The sequence below is a fragment of the Nannospalax galili genome, unplaced genomic scaffold (assembly GCF_000622305.1).
Source record: "Nannospalax galili isolate Female #2095 unplaced genomic scaffold, S.galili_v1.0 scaffold1428, whole genome shotgun sequence".
Classification (NCBI taxonomy): domain Eukaryota; kingdom Metazoa; phylum Chordata; class Mammalia; order Rodentia; family Spalacidae; genus Nannospalax; species Nannospalax galili.
In genome coordinates this window covers 875319-889715 of record NW_008358817.1, presented here as the reverse complement: position 1 = coordinate 889715, position 14397 = coordinate 875319, and the positions used below count along the sequence as shown (strand labels likewise).

Here is a 14397-nt window from a genome sequence, read left to right as displayed (position 1 = left end):
TTTTTTGGTCTTTTTGAGACAGGGTCTCCCTGTAGCCCCGGCTGTCCTGGAACTCACTATGTTGACCAGGCTGGCCTTGAACTCACAGAGATCCGCCTGCCTCTGCCTCCCAAGTGCTGGGACTACAGGCATGCGCCACCATGCCCGGCTTGATTCTGTGTTTTTTTTTTAAGTCACTAAGTTTGTGGTCACTTGTTCCAGCAACCCTCAGAAACTCATCTGATGTTTAAGTATGGCCTAGCAGGAAGCCTGGAGCCCCAAAGACTAAAGTTCCCAATGTGTCCTTTGATTGGGGAGAGGAGAAGATCTCAACTCCCCATCTCTGAGAACTACTGGGGACCAGGCTCTGAGCTGTCAGCAGATGCAGATGCTAAATCAGCTGACTCAGAAGCCTCTCCAAGGGGATGATGACCAGACCTTCAGGGTCTCAGAAATGAAACATTAGTGACATCAGGACAGCTCCAGCTCTTTCTCCCCAAAGTCATGACACATGACCAGGGACCACCAAGGTGTCTGTCACTCAAACCAGTCAGATGAGGTTCAGGGGTGGGGACAGGAAACTCTCAGCCCCTCAGTTTTACAGGAGAGTAGGAATGTGGGCTCAGAGCCTCACTCTGCCCCTGGGTAGCTGTGTTGTTGTCAGCAAGACAGCTGGTCTGGGGGTCTGTTTCATTTTAAGTAAAAAAAAAACAAACTTCACTGGGCATCGTGGCACACACCTTTAATCCTAGCACTTGGGAAGCAGTAGTGGCGATCTCTGTGAAAGAGAGGTCAGCCTGATTTCCACAGTGAAGCTGGCTACGGCTACAGGGAGACCCTGTCTCAAAAAGACCATCCTGTCCACTGAGGCCTCCTGGAATCCTTGGTGCTGATCTCAGCATGACTTGGGATTTCATCCTGTTTTTAAAGTGACTGTGGCTGGGTGTGGTGGCGCACGCCTGTAGTCCCAGCACTTGGGAGGCAGAGGCAGGTGGATCTCTGTGAGTTCAAGGCCAGCCTGGTCAACATAGTGAGTTCCAGGCCAGCTGGGGCTACAGGGAAACCCTGTTTCTAAAAGACCAAATAAAATAAAAAATAAAATAATAAATAAAGTGACTGTGATTAACCCTAGTCCCTGCCCCACTGACCATTTTCCGCTTGGTGCAGAGGAAGGCGTGGCACTCCAGACTCTCGCTGTGCTGGCTCTGGGCGATGTATGCAAACACCTTGTCATGCATCTTGTCTGCTGTGCAGTAGGAGATCCTGAAAGGCAGGCGGGGAGTCACCAGACCTGGCATTGCATCTAGCTACATCTGGATGTGTTGACCCTGCTGCCTGTTCTCCACCAGGAAGAGCCACTGCAGATCTGGCCTTGGCACGCAGGCCCAGCATTCTAGGCCATCTAGGGGAGGGATACTGGCCAGGCAGGAGGAGCTAGGGATGAAGAATGAAGGAGATCACTTCCCCCTCTCCCTCCATGACACACTGAGCTACACCCTCCCACAATAACAGCTGGACCTAACTGTACACCAGCCGATACACCAAGAGCACTACAGATCCGACCCTCGGAGCTGGGTCTGCTACTATGCCCACCTTTCAGATGAGAAAACTGAGGCCACAGGTCTGAGACACAGAGCTGCTGCCAGAGCTGGGATGTGAACTCATCCATCTTGCTGTCCTTTGAAAGGTCTGTGTCAACTGGCTAGACAGGGAAGTAGAGCACTGTCCTGCCTGCCACTGTCCCTCACCTAGTGTCCACCTGTCAGACCCCAGGTGATATTCAGGCTCACCTCCCATGTGACCAGAACCAGGAGCAAGTCCTGGATCTGTAACCAGGAGTGGAGAGCCAGGACTGGGGCTAGGGATGTGTGAAGATAACCAGTGGGTCTGGGAGAAACACAGCACCTTCCTCTGCAGAGAACACTGTCCATCTAATCTCCATCTGGAACCTCAGCTCCCCTGAGCCCTCATCATCCCATCTTGATGTCTGACCCCTCCAACTTAGTCCACTCATGTTGAAAATTGCAGTTATGGGGAGAGGCTGGTGGCTCAGGAGTGGGACAGCAGCCCTGATCCACGTGGCCCCAGCTTTAATCCTACCACTTCAGTAACACCACAGATCACCCCTAGGTGTGCACAGTCATGTCCCCAGGTGCCTACTTTCCATCCCTGGGATCTGGCCACCTCCTAACTGCCCTTTGCTTCTTGGTAGCATCAGCCAGATCCTGCTACTCTTCAAGCCCCAACAAGATGCGACCACTGCTAGGAGGCCTTTCCAGATTTCTCCCCACATTCTTGGGCAACACTCCGCCTTGTACTTCCTCCCCTTCATTTCCTTCTAGACTGGTAACTCCCAGAGGGCAGAGGCCAAGCAGGCACTGGAAGGTATTGGCTAAGGGAAGGTAGGTAGAATCTGGAAGGTAGGAGAAAGGCAGCAGATAGGAACTCTGGAACATTCCAGCAGACCTGTGCCCACCACACCCCTGGCTGGTGCTCCTGCTGATGCTCAGCAGAGGGACCCTACCAGACAGGGCTCAGCCCCTACCTCATGGTATAGTCTTGGGCCACTTCCTCTCTGTGTCTCAAGCTTTTCCACTGATATATCACGGATGTGGGCTGCCCCTCCCTAGTTCTGATCTCTTACACCTGAGTAGCCAGGAGAGAGGTGGGGATCCCAAGGCAGGACGGAGGGACCATCTCCACTATGGCTCCAGATCCTGAGGCCTCCCTGGGACCACTGGCCAGACGTCCAGGGTTGAGCTATGGTGCTCACAGCAGAAGAACAGGCAGGTCTCACAGCTGTGTGCTCCAAGCCTGACAGCAGTAGTCACCGGGCCTGGGCAAGCATGGGGCCTTCAAGTCTGCTTCAGCTGCTCAGAGGACAGCAGTGACCATTATCCCAGCACCTAACAGCACAGTGAGGCAGGACCTGCCCTGCCACCCCCATTTTACAGATGGAAACTGAAGCTCCATGGCCTCTGTAAAGAAAGCATTAGAGCCTGGATTCTGTAAGGACACTCCGGCTCAAGTGGTAGAGTGGATGTGGTCGCCCCATGCCAAGCCTACCTGTAAATGGACACATTCTCAATGAGCTGGTTGGTGAGGTGGTCGGTCAGGATAATCCCCCGGGGTGACACCTTGAGAGTTACCTTCTGCAGCTTCTTCCCACTGGCCTTGGCCTGGGGGCACACAGGGGTCAGAGGAGCCTGCCTGCCTCTCTTTGGACCCTGCCTGGTGGGGACTCCAGGGCCCCAGACACCCATCTAAGTCCTTAGCTCAGACAACTGGCAGGTGCCACGGGGGAGGCACTGAGCCAGCACCCTCCTGCAATACAAATGGACACTGCTCAGTCCCTGCTGCCAGCTGAGCACTGGCCTCACAGGCAGGAGGACCAACATCTTCCTGACCAGGAAGAAGGGGACTCCTCAGGGAGGAGTCTCCTACAGACATATAGCCAGAAGGGACACCAAAAGAAGCTCTGAGGCACTACCACAGCCCAGCACCATGACCAGAGGACCCAGCTCCGCCCACCCACATCCCAGGGCCTGAGCTGCAGGTCAAGGCCACCAAGGGAATGGATTTAAAGGGCCCACGCTCACTTGAAGGTAGGGAGGAGGCAATTTGATCTCTGGTGGGTCTAGCAGTGAGAACATAGAGAACAACTTCCTCTCCCTCCCTGGAGCTACTGAGTCACTGGTGCTTAGGCTAGGAGCCTGACCTGGGGGATGCAAGGCTGGAAGCAGCCATGGCCAGGATGGCCTGGAAGGTGGATACTGACCCTGACCCTCAAGTCCAATGATAATCTCCACCAACACCCCTGAGCTAGACACGGAGACTCGGCTGGGCCAGGCTCAGCACATGCCATATGGGTACCAAGCTGGGGACCAAGGTACAAGAAGGAGGCTGGCCCGGCCCAGGCTCCCATTCTCCTGTCTGGGCACTCACTGTGGCCACAATCCTCTTCACAGCGGCAGCAGACAGCTCCTCGCCCTTGGGTCTCTCCACCAGCGTCATGCCTAGGTACTTGAGGCTGAAGACCATGCCCTCTAGCAGTGTCTCCCGAGTGTCAGTCCAGTTCTCAGGCAGCTCTAGGACAGGACAGGGCAGGGCAGTTCTCAGACTGCAGGGCAGGCCCAGCTCTCACCAGCCCGCCTCCTAGAATGCCTAGTAAGGGGCCCTGGGATGCCCCCATTTGCTATTTTATTACTATAATTGCTATTATTTTGGTCTTTTTGAGACAGGGTCTCCTGTAGCCCCAGCTGGCCTTGAATTCACTGTGTAGACCAAACTCTCCTGTATCTTACAGAGATCCACCTGCCTCCACCTCCCAAGGTCCAAGATTAAAGGCATGCACCACCACACCTGCCTTCCTCATCATTATTTTAACTGTTACATTTGAGAGCTCACAGTTTTCAGAGCCTACCCAGCACCTGACAAGCTTTACATACAGTCTCTCCATTCACCCTCAGGAGCACTGAGGGAAGCTTTGTCATACATGCACACACTCACGCATGCACTCAGAGCAGATAGCTACTCCAAAGCCCAGGAGGTCAACTTATATAACCAAGTTTTAGAGTCAGTCTAGAGCCAAGACTCTGGCTATACTGTAGTCCTAAACCCAAACTCAGTATCAATGTTAACACTTGCTGAGGACAAACAGTCCCACTTTCTTAACGAGTCTTTAGTATGAGTCTGAGAGAAGGGGATTATCCCACATTGCAGATCAGGAAATGGGGTCAGAGGGGGTGAAGACATGGGCCAACACTCATACATGGTAAATACAGGCAGAGTCACCTGCTGGCTGACATAGTCCTAGCCCAGGCTTCTTTATTCCCCCTGTGATGCAGAAACTGGAGGGCTGAGAACTAGCAAAGAGATCACTGCCCAAAGAGAGGGAATAGGGTGGGGGTTAAATGATGTCACCAGCTACTCTAGGCTGCAGCAGGCACATGGGAAGGGAAAAAAACAGGGGTGAGCCTGGGTGGGGAGACACACCACAAGAAAAATGGAAAGGACCCCACTCAGTCTTCTGCATAGGAGAGGGTACTGAGGAGCTCCAGGGCATCGAGGGGGTGGGGTGGAGTCCCCAAGGGAAGGTTTGGTCATCCCTGAGGCTAATCCATGGAGCTGAGGCAAAGGGCACCCATCACACAGCAGGAAATGAAGGAAGGTCCCTGAGAGAGGGAGGTCACGGTGTGAGTGCACAGCCCTGTTAGGGCCTCTCCTGTCCTGTCCCCAACAGATGCTGCACCCATAGTGCGTACTCATGTGACTGTACCTATTCTGTAGACCGCTCTTCAGCCTCACAGGTAATTCTGTTAAAGACAGAAAGAGATCCTGAGAAGTGGCCAGCCGGGTTCCCCACATTCCCTAGAAGTGCTGGGAGAAATCCTGTGCCCTCCTTGCCAGCTGTGCTGGAAAATCCCTGATAGAGATTTAGGACCTGGTTCCTGCACTGTCAGGAGTGGGATCCTGGGCTCAAGGAACATCATCGTGTCCCCTACCCCATGAGAATTCCCTCCATGGCCCTGTCCCAAGGCCTTGGGTTCCAGGAGCTCTGTCCTTGCTCTATAGTCAAGAGGAGCCTGTATATACCTTACTCATACTGCTCTGCATTTGTATTGAGCAAGCCACTGCCCCTAGTGTGTGGGTATGTGTGTGTGTGTGTGTGTGTGTGTGTGTGTGTGTGTGGGAGAGAGAGAGAGAGAGAGAGAGAGAGAGAGAGAGACAGAGAGAGAGAGAGAGAGAGACACAGACAGAGAGAGACAGAGAGAGAGAGAGAGAGAGAGAGAGAGAGGCAGACAGACAGATGGACGGGCGGACGGACGGACAGAGAGACAGAGGAGTGCTGGGGGCAAGGATGTCAGACAGGAACCCCCAGGCATTACCCCTCTCTGCAGATTCAGGTAAGCTGACTGGCATCTAGAACCTGGCACACAGTTGACATTCAATGTTTTCTGAGTCTAGGAAGGACCTAGGCATTCTCAATCCCAGCTCTGGTCCACATACTGCTCTCCAGGCCTCATCCCAACATGAGGCTGGGCCCCCATTGAAATGACCCTAAAGCCCAATGCAACCCCATCCACAAAGCCAACATCCTCCCTCTATCTGCATGTCCACAGCTCCCATTTCCTCTGGCTCAGCCCTATCTTGGCCCCTTTCCAAAGCCACTTCCTCTGCCTCCATTCCAAAGGGTCCAGGCTTGCCAAGGTCACTGGTGATCTCTTTGTTGTCAAAACATTCTTTGTCCTCCTTGAACTCTGAAATGTCTGACATTTTTCTGCATTCCTCCTTCCTTTGCCTGACCCTTCTAGACTGGCGGCCATCCCCAGCCTCAAAGACCATCTATCTGCCTTACCCTTTACTTAACAGATCTTGCAACTGAGGCCCAGAGAGGGATTAAACCTATGCAAGGTCACACAGCCAGTCAGAGATCTCTACAGTAACTGTTGGAGCGTGTGAAAGTTCCTCCTCTTCTCTTCCATCTCCTGTACGTGCACAAGCATGCACGTACACATACCCGATTCCACCACGCAGAACTTCCTGAGGCAACACCTACTTTCCAACTTGTGAGCATCTATTCAGTTAGTTCTTTCTACCCAGAATGCTAGTCAAGCCTGGTATGGTGGTGCTGTGCAGACACACATACCCCCTACAGAAAGAGGGAGGAAGATTTTGAACTAGAGGAGGGCATACACTACACCTAGCAATCTTGCAACATAAACAAACCAGCAGCAGGCCTGGTGTTGCACACCTTTAATCCCAGCACTCAGGAGGTGGTTCTCTTGAATTCAAGGCCAGTCTGGTCTACAAAGTAAGTTCCAGGCCAGCCAGGGCTACACAGTGGGACCCTGTCTCAAAAAACAACCAGCCAACCAAATAAAAAAATACCAAGAAAAAGTCTTCCCTCCACTTGATCAAAACCCCACACTCCCAGCCTCTTCCAGAAAGCCTAATTCAAAGCAGTCTAGCCTGGTTTATAAGAGCAAGGGTGTTAGTCTTTGAGGGAAATAACTACAAGAAATCCAAATATTTTCCAGCAAAAGAATGACCACCCCAGTGTAACCTTTGTTACGCTAATCTGTCATCTCCCCATCTTGCAGCATTCTCCAAGTAGTGACCCTTCCTTTCCTTCATTGCCTTTGCAGGACTGTGAGGTCAGAGCCCAGCCAATGGGGTACAGACACAGTACTCTAAGGTTAGGATAAAACCCATCAAATTTCCTGCTTGGTGTGCTTGCTACCCTACCCAAGGCCACAAACATACCCTTTTGCAAAAGTAGAAGCTGCCTTGCTGTCTTACTTGGACTTTGTCCCCATGTTCTTTGTGCAGTATTGGTGGGGTCCTCGGACCCCAGATTTTATTTCCAATAGTCATAGTATCCCAGCTTAATACTATAAGTGACCCTGAGAGAGCTAAGCAGTTTCCTCATCGATAAAATGGGGCTAGATGTTGCTCAATTGGTAGAGGCTTGCCTGGCATGCATGAATGCTGAGTTGGATCTCCAGCATCACATAAACCAAGGAAGGTGGTACATGCCTATAATCCTAGCACTTGGGAGGTAGAGGGAGGAGGACCACAAGTTCAAGGACATCCTTGACTACACAGCCAGTTAAAGACCAGCCTGGATTAAATGAGACTGTGTCTCAAAAAAAAAAAAAAGAAAAAGAAAAAGAAGAATTGAAAAAAACAAAACGGGTGCTGGAGCGATGGCTCAGCAATTAAGAATGTATACAGCTCCTACAGAGGACCTGAGTTCCATTCCCAGCATCCACATTGGGTGGCTCACAACTGCCTGTAACTCGAGATCCAGGGGATCTGACACCTCTGGCTTCCTCGGAGCCTGTACTCATACACACATACCCCCCACACAGACACACAGACATATAATTAAAAGAATCAAAAATAAGTCTTCAGAGCCGGGTGTGGTGGCGCACCCTTTTAGCCCCAGCACTCAAGCAGGGGGATCTCTTTCAGTTCCAGGCCAGCCTGGTCTACATAGTGAGTTCCAGGCCAGTTGGGGCTTCCCTATAAAAAAAAAAAAAAAAAAAAAAAAAAAAAAAAAAAAAAGTCTTCAAATGTAAATAAATAGAGAAAGCTGCAGCCAGGGATCACAGGGGTAAGATAATAAAATGAGATGATAAGGTGATAAAGTAGGCCGCACTGGGCTGTGTGCTGAGGGCCAGGTCCATGGACCTGGACCTTCATCCCTCCTGGCTGAGGTTGCTGCTGCCTTTCTTGAGCATGGACCTACCTCTTCCTCCACTGCCCAGAAGCTGCCCCGATGTGCCTTCCCCTCAAGGGACCTGCCATTTCTGTCTGCTCTCCAGGACTAGGCATCCTGCCCTAAGTGCTGTCCAGTCTTCCCCTGCTTCTCCCATCAACCCTGCCTGCTCCTGTCCTCCCAAGCCAGCCTCTTCCCCTATGCTTCTGGACACGTGACTTGCTCCTAACTGAGGTGGCGCCCACAACTTCTCTGACAAAACAGCACTGGGGCAGACACACCAGTGTGGTCTCTTACCACCAGACACAAACAGGACAGAACCTAGGCTGTTTTCAGCCCACAGATTGAGACTGTGTGCTATTTCCCCCACAGGAGCCCAGGGGCTCAAGCAGAGCTCCCAGAGGCCCCTGGGCAAATACAGGCCTGTGCCCAAAGTCTTATTCCAGTCCCAGTTATTTTCAGCCCTGTGGTGGGTAATGACTATACTATTTTCACTTTGCAATTTTACAGATGACCTGCTGTGGGAGTTAGCTGGGGACAGCACATGTCCAGTCTAGCTTTAGCTGGGACCATGTGCTCTTTCCTTGTTAAGGCCTCTACCCAGGCATTTCAGGCAGGGTAGGCGTCTTGGGCTCCTCCTGCTGCCTGGAAGACCTGGCTAGGTGGTGTCTAGACATAAGAGCTGTCACCAATCCCTAGGCAGGGTCTTAGCCTGGCTCCCCATATGGTGGGCAACAGCCTGGAAGTCAAAGGGACAAATTAGGAGGGGACCCGAGCTCTGTTCTGCCATAAGTACAGTCACCTTTGACAAATGCAGGGGGCCTTTCAGAAGCCTTATGGCAGAAATTCCTGGATGTGCAAAGTGTGAGGCCAATTTCAGAAGTTTTCTGATGTCTATGTATACTGAAAGAGAAAAATGAAGGCTCTGGGGTGGGGGTGTGGTTTCAGTCCCTCATCCTCCCTGTGCCTCAGTTTCCTCAATCTGAAACAGGGACAATAGTACTTATTAAATGGAGTTGTCACGAGAACAGATAAGCTCACACAGAACCCTGCCTGGCACAGCAAGGAACATTTAAGTACCAGCCACTGTCACTGCAAACCATCAAGTGCAAAGAATTTTAATGTGCAAATGGGTGCTTACTACATTTTATTTTTTATTATTTTTATTTTATGTGTATACGTGTATTGCCTGCATGTAGGTAAGTGCATCTGTGTTGTGCAATGCCCGCTGAGGTCAGAAGAGACTGTCGGATCCCCTAGGACTGGAGTTATGGACAGTTGTTAGCTGCTATGTGGGTGCTGGGATTCGAACCCGGGTCTTCTTCAAGAACCAGTGTTCTTAACAGCTAAGCCATCACTCCAGCCCCCATTTACTACATTTTATAAGAAGTCACAGTTGTCACATGGCACTTCGAAGAGATGAGGAATGTGACCACAGGTTATAAGTGACATCCCTGGAACTCAAGTTCCACCCCCCTCCCACCCCCACATCCCTTCCTGTAGCCCACCAAGTACCTTCCTCCTCCTCCTGCAAGGCAGGAGTCACACATACCATGCCACCCAAAGGGAGCATCTGACCCCTGTCAGCAGTAGGTGGCTGTCTTAGTTTGTTCTTCATTGCTGTGACAAAATACTCTGACCACTACCAACTTAGGGAGGAAAGGGTTTATTTAGCTTACGTATCCTGGGTCACAGTTCACCTGGGAGTCCAAGGTAGGAACTCAGGGCAGGAACCTGGAGGCAGGAGCTGGAGCACAGGCCATGGAGGAACACTGCTTACTGGCTTGCTCCCCTGGCCCTGCTCAGCCTGCTTTCTTATGCAACACAGGCCCACCTGCCCAAGGGGGGCACCCACCCACAGTGGGCTGGGCCCTCCCACATCACTCATCAAGAAGATGCCCCTCACACATGGCCACAGGCCAGTCCAATAGAGGAAATTCCCCAATTGTGGCTCCCTCAACCCAGGTGTGTCAAGTTGACACTAAAGCTATCCAGCACAATGACCCAACTCATCAAACATCCTATCCCTGTGAGCCACCAGACCCATGGGCAGAGTCCCAGTCTCTAGTTAAGGGTCCCTCAGACTTGATAGTCCCACTGGCCAAAATCTCTTTCCAGATTCTTCTCCCTCCCTGGACTTACTCTCTTCCAAGTCACCTTCTCAGAGACCCTGATGCCCTCCAGGCAGACCATTGACTCACTGTCACCTGACCACCAGTGCCTGACACTGCCTGCAGCTCTGATGCTGAAAGGCACCCAGTGAAGTATCCATGCCCTGCAAACTGAGGGACCAAGGTCTCCATCCACAGCATCCTCCAGCCACAATTATGGTCATTTCCACTTGAAGGCAACACAACTGAAGAGCTCATTCTAGCCTGGCTCCCAGAGTGACCGCCTGACTAAGGCCCAGGAGTCCCCTCACTGTCCATTCTGGGGGCCCCCTTCCCTTCTCATCTGTCCAGACAGTAATTCCTGGGATCTCTTCCCAAATAACTTGCACTTGAACCCTGACCTCATTCACTACTTCTAGAGGATCTGAAGACCCTACCCGATCTGAAAAAGCTATCCCTCGGCTATTTTATTTTTATTCCTAGCATTCCACACCAGCCCTACCACTTATCTGCAGCCTTCTTCTGTCCCTTCCTCCAGACGACATGAGCACTGTCAGAAGAGACACTGACTCACAGTGCCTGACACACGTATTTACATTCTCATAGGTGAATATGAATAGACCCTTTGCTCCCCCACCTCTTGGAATTAGTTTAACTGGAACCAGTATCTCAAATTTCTCTTTTCTTTCTCTTTGGGTTCTCTGACAGCTTGGCAGATTCATAAAGGAGGCTGAGGGTCAAGGTGACCCCAAGACCTTTAGAAAGAAGGGTACTGAGGGCTCAGGGTAAGACACTGGTCCAGGCCGCTGGAAGAAAGACAAAATCCTTGGATAGAGAACAGAGATATTTATGATTCCCAAAGAAATAGAGAAAACCAGCATTGGGAAAGGGAGAGGGCCCTCTTTCCAACTCGGGATAATGGAAAGAAAGAATGCCCAAGGTCTTGTATGTGCCCCTCTCTAGCCTTCAGTTCCTCCACAAATAAAACCATGACAATGTTGATCTCAGTGGAGAGAGGAGGCGCAGGTCACTGCAGGTGGCAGGGGGGTCAGCTTGGTTTCCGATTTAAACATTTATTTAGTGTGTTCATGGGGGAACAGGAGAGCATGCCACAGCCCACACGCAAAGGTCAGAGGGCAACCTACTGGAGTCAGTTCTCTCCTTCCAATAGGGACCCCAGGGATCAAACTCTTAAAGTTTGGAGGTAAATGCCTTTTATCATCAAGAGCTCTGGCCTCTGATCTAGAAGGCCCAAAGCTTGGCTAGATCTCAACTTCTCACCCCGGACACACCCATGGCCTTCTGCTATAACCTCTGGCCACAGTGGTCCTCAGGGGCAGCCAGCTCCAGCTCCTCCCATGGCTACAGGCCCACAGAGTATAAGGCTAGCACTCCAGGGTGGGGACTGGGGGCTCTGCCTCAGGCGAACTCAGTACCCAGAGACAGAGACTCCACTTCACAGTTCCTTTATCTCTAAAATACTTCGGCAGATCTAGAACCAAAGTTTGTCACCAATGAGTTGGCAGACTCCACCACTGAAAACCAGGTAAAACAGGTAAGCAGGAAAAACACCCTGATTAACTCCTACAGAAAAGGCCCAGGCAGGTAATACTTTTTGTAAGTTATAGGTGATGAAACTAATACAACCACAGTCAGGCCAGGCTTCCTGGAGGCTCACTCTGCACACAGAAGACCAAGGAGCCTTGAGAGGACCTGGGGGGAGAGGGAGAGGAGCCTGTTTTCCTCTAGGGTGTAGACAGGCTAAGCCTCCACCCCTACCTCACCAAGGTAAGAAAGCACACTGGGAATAGGGAGAAGGAACCCACCAATTAGGAAGGCACATTATCAACACTAGAATACCAGGCCAACCCACTATTTGCCAGATGATGACCCTGAACTTCTGATTCTCAGGTTTCCACCTCACCAGTGCGGGTGGGGTTGGGGGGGGGCGGTGTTACAGGCCTGTGCCACCCCACCAGGTTTATGAAGTGCTCCGAGGATCAAACCAAGGGCAAGTACCAAGGGCTTCCTGCATGCTAGGCAAGTACTCTACCAAGCCACATCCCCAACCCTGCAAGAATTTTTGATTCCCATTTTGCAGGCCAGGAGATAGAGGATCACTAAGAAAAACTGACTTGCCCTAGATTGAAACAGACAAGAGACACTTCTCACCATCCAAAATACCTCCCTTCTCCCGCCTCTCCCAGATTCAGAGGTGCTTTCTGGTCCTGTCCCCCCAACCTTGGGACCTTTTCCACTCCACCCACCCTATTCCCTTATCCCAGGAGAAAACCACAGGGTTTTTCCTCCACTGGATAGGAAGGTCATTCTCAGAAGTTCTGGTCACATCCCACGGCTTTTTAAGGCACTATTTTGGGAGTACGTGTGGGAGATGGTACAACAGCAAGGCTGGCCCAAGGGGCCCCTTGACCCTACCCCCCAGCAGGCACCAATGCCAGCCAGTCAGGGCTAGGAGGCGCCCACAGCTGGAGAGAGGAGGGGCAGGGCGGGTTCCCTAGGCCCAGACACGCTGGCGCTCCGGGGACCAGGGAACTCAGGCTCCCCAGGCAGAGCGGGGCAAGGAGCTGGCAAGAGGCTGGGGGGTGGGGGTGGAGGGAGAGGGTATTGTTTCCTGGTGAGAGAGAGGCCCCAGGTGGGTGGCAGGTGAGGGTGTGCGCTTCAGCCCGAAAGGCCTAGGTAATCCCAGGTGAAAAATTCCCGAAAAGGGAGGGACCTGGGCTAGGTTTCTCAGGCCTCAGGGGAGGGTGCCAGGTGACGAGGGTGCCAGGAGACGGGGCTTCCAGAGAGTAACTCGAGACTTGGGGAAGGCTCCTCTCAACCCTCCCAGACACCCAGGGGAGAAGTGGCAGAGCGTCTACCTGTTTGCCTGGGCGCCCAGAGACTCAGTAGCCCCCAAAGGAAGGTGAGAGAGAAAACAGGGTTCAAAAATAGCCTGGACGCCAGCCTTGCCACCTGGACCTGGCAGGCCGGGAGGACGCAGGGATCCAAGATGGCCCAGGGCAGGGATCTCCTGACACCCAGCCTGGGCTCACTGATCAAAGCGAGAGGGGGCTTACACACCTGAGACCCAGGGTCAAAAGATGATCCCTGGAGGTTGTGCTGGGGGTGCAGGTGGAGGAGCAAGCGACCCGGGACGCAGGGGTCCGGAGCAACGTCCCAGCGCTGGCCAGCCCCTCTCTACCCCGGGCGCCGATGCCTAGCTTGTCCCCAACCCAGGGCGGCGGGTGCGCAGGGCGGGGGTCACCGAGGTCTCTGCTCCCCACCTGCACCCCGAACTCGCCCTGCTCCCCACCGCCCGCCTTAGGTGCGGGCACGACGTGACCCCGGGCGACCCGACCCCACGGGACCGGGCCTGGGGCGCAGCACAGGGCAGGGCAGGGCAGGCCCGCCTTTCCAAGTTGGCCCCGAACTCCCGAGGCCCGACCCCGAGGTGCGCACACTCACTGCGGTGCCGGCCGCCGCCCGCCCAGCTCTGTTTGGCCAGGCTGGGGCTCCGGATCAGCGCCCGCCCGGCCGACTTGAGCGCGTCCATGGCCCGCTCAGCCGCTGCCGCCGCAGCCGCCTCCAAAACTCCACAGAAAAACTTTCGGCCCAGCCGGGCTGCGCGCGCCCGACGAGCTCCTCCCTCCGCCCGCCCAGCACGACGTCAGGGGGGCGGGGACCAACCAGGCCACGTCCATCGACACGCCCCCAACCGCGACCTCGCCCCGCCCCTCCCCGCCGGGCTGGGCTCTGCTGAGCCCCAGCACATGCAAGGCTCTTCCCCAGGATCCCTAGACTTCTAGACATCCTTGCTGAAAGGCACTTGGAGACCATTTTACAGATGGAGAGACCGAGGACTAGAGCCTTGAAGGACCTCATTGAAAACTCGGAGGAGGCAAAGACTGGTGGATTTCTGTGAGTTCCAGGCCAGCTGGGGCTGCAGGGAGATCCTGTCTCAAAATAAATAAATAAATAGCCGGGCCTGTAGTCCCAGCACTTGGGAGGCAGAGGCAAGCAGATCTCTGTGAGTTCAAGGCCAGCCTGGTCTACATAGTGAGTTCCAGGACAGCTGGGGCTTAC

The 14397-nt window shown here is 53.1% G+C and overlaps 1 protein-coding gene across 5 annotated transcripts in view; it reads right to left on the bottom strand.

Annotated features, from left to right (window-relative positions):
* The window catches only part of Ldlrap1 (low density lipoprotein receptor adaptor protein 1), a 24260-nt gene extending 10299 nt beyond the window's left edge, over window positions 1-13961 (bottom strand). For 2 of the 5 annotated variants that reach the window (XM_029558226.1, XM_008822300.3), the window contains exons 1-4: window positions 13780-13961; window positions 3925-4067; window positions 3046-3158; window positions 1128-1242 (exon numbers count right to left, since the gene is read on the bottom strand). In XM_029558226.1, coding sequence (XP_029414086.1) covers window positions 1128-1242; window positions 3046-3158; window positions 3925-4067; window positions 13780-13867 — 459 coding nt within the window. In that variant the 5' untranslated portion in view covers window positions 13868-13961. Of the gene's footprint in view, window positions 1-1127; window positions 1243-3045; window positions 3159-3924; window positions 4068-5257; window positions 5295-9005; window positions 9107-13779 lie in introns of those variants that run through there. The other 3 variants (XM_029558227.1, XM_029558228.1, XM_029558229.1) reach the window with 3 other exon arrangements.
* Between the last annotated feature and the right edge of the window lie 436 nt (window positions 13962-14397).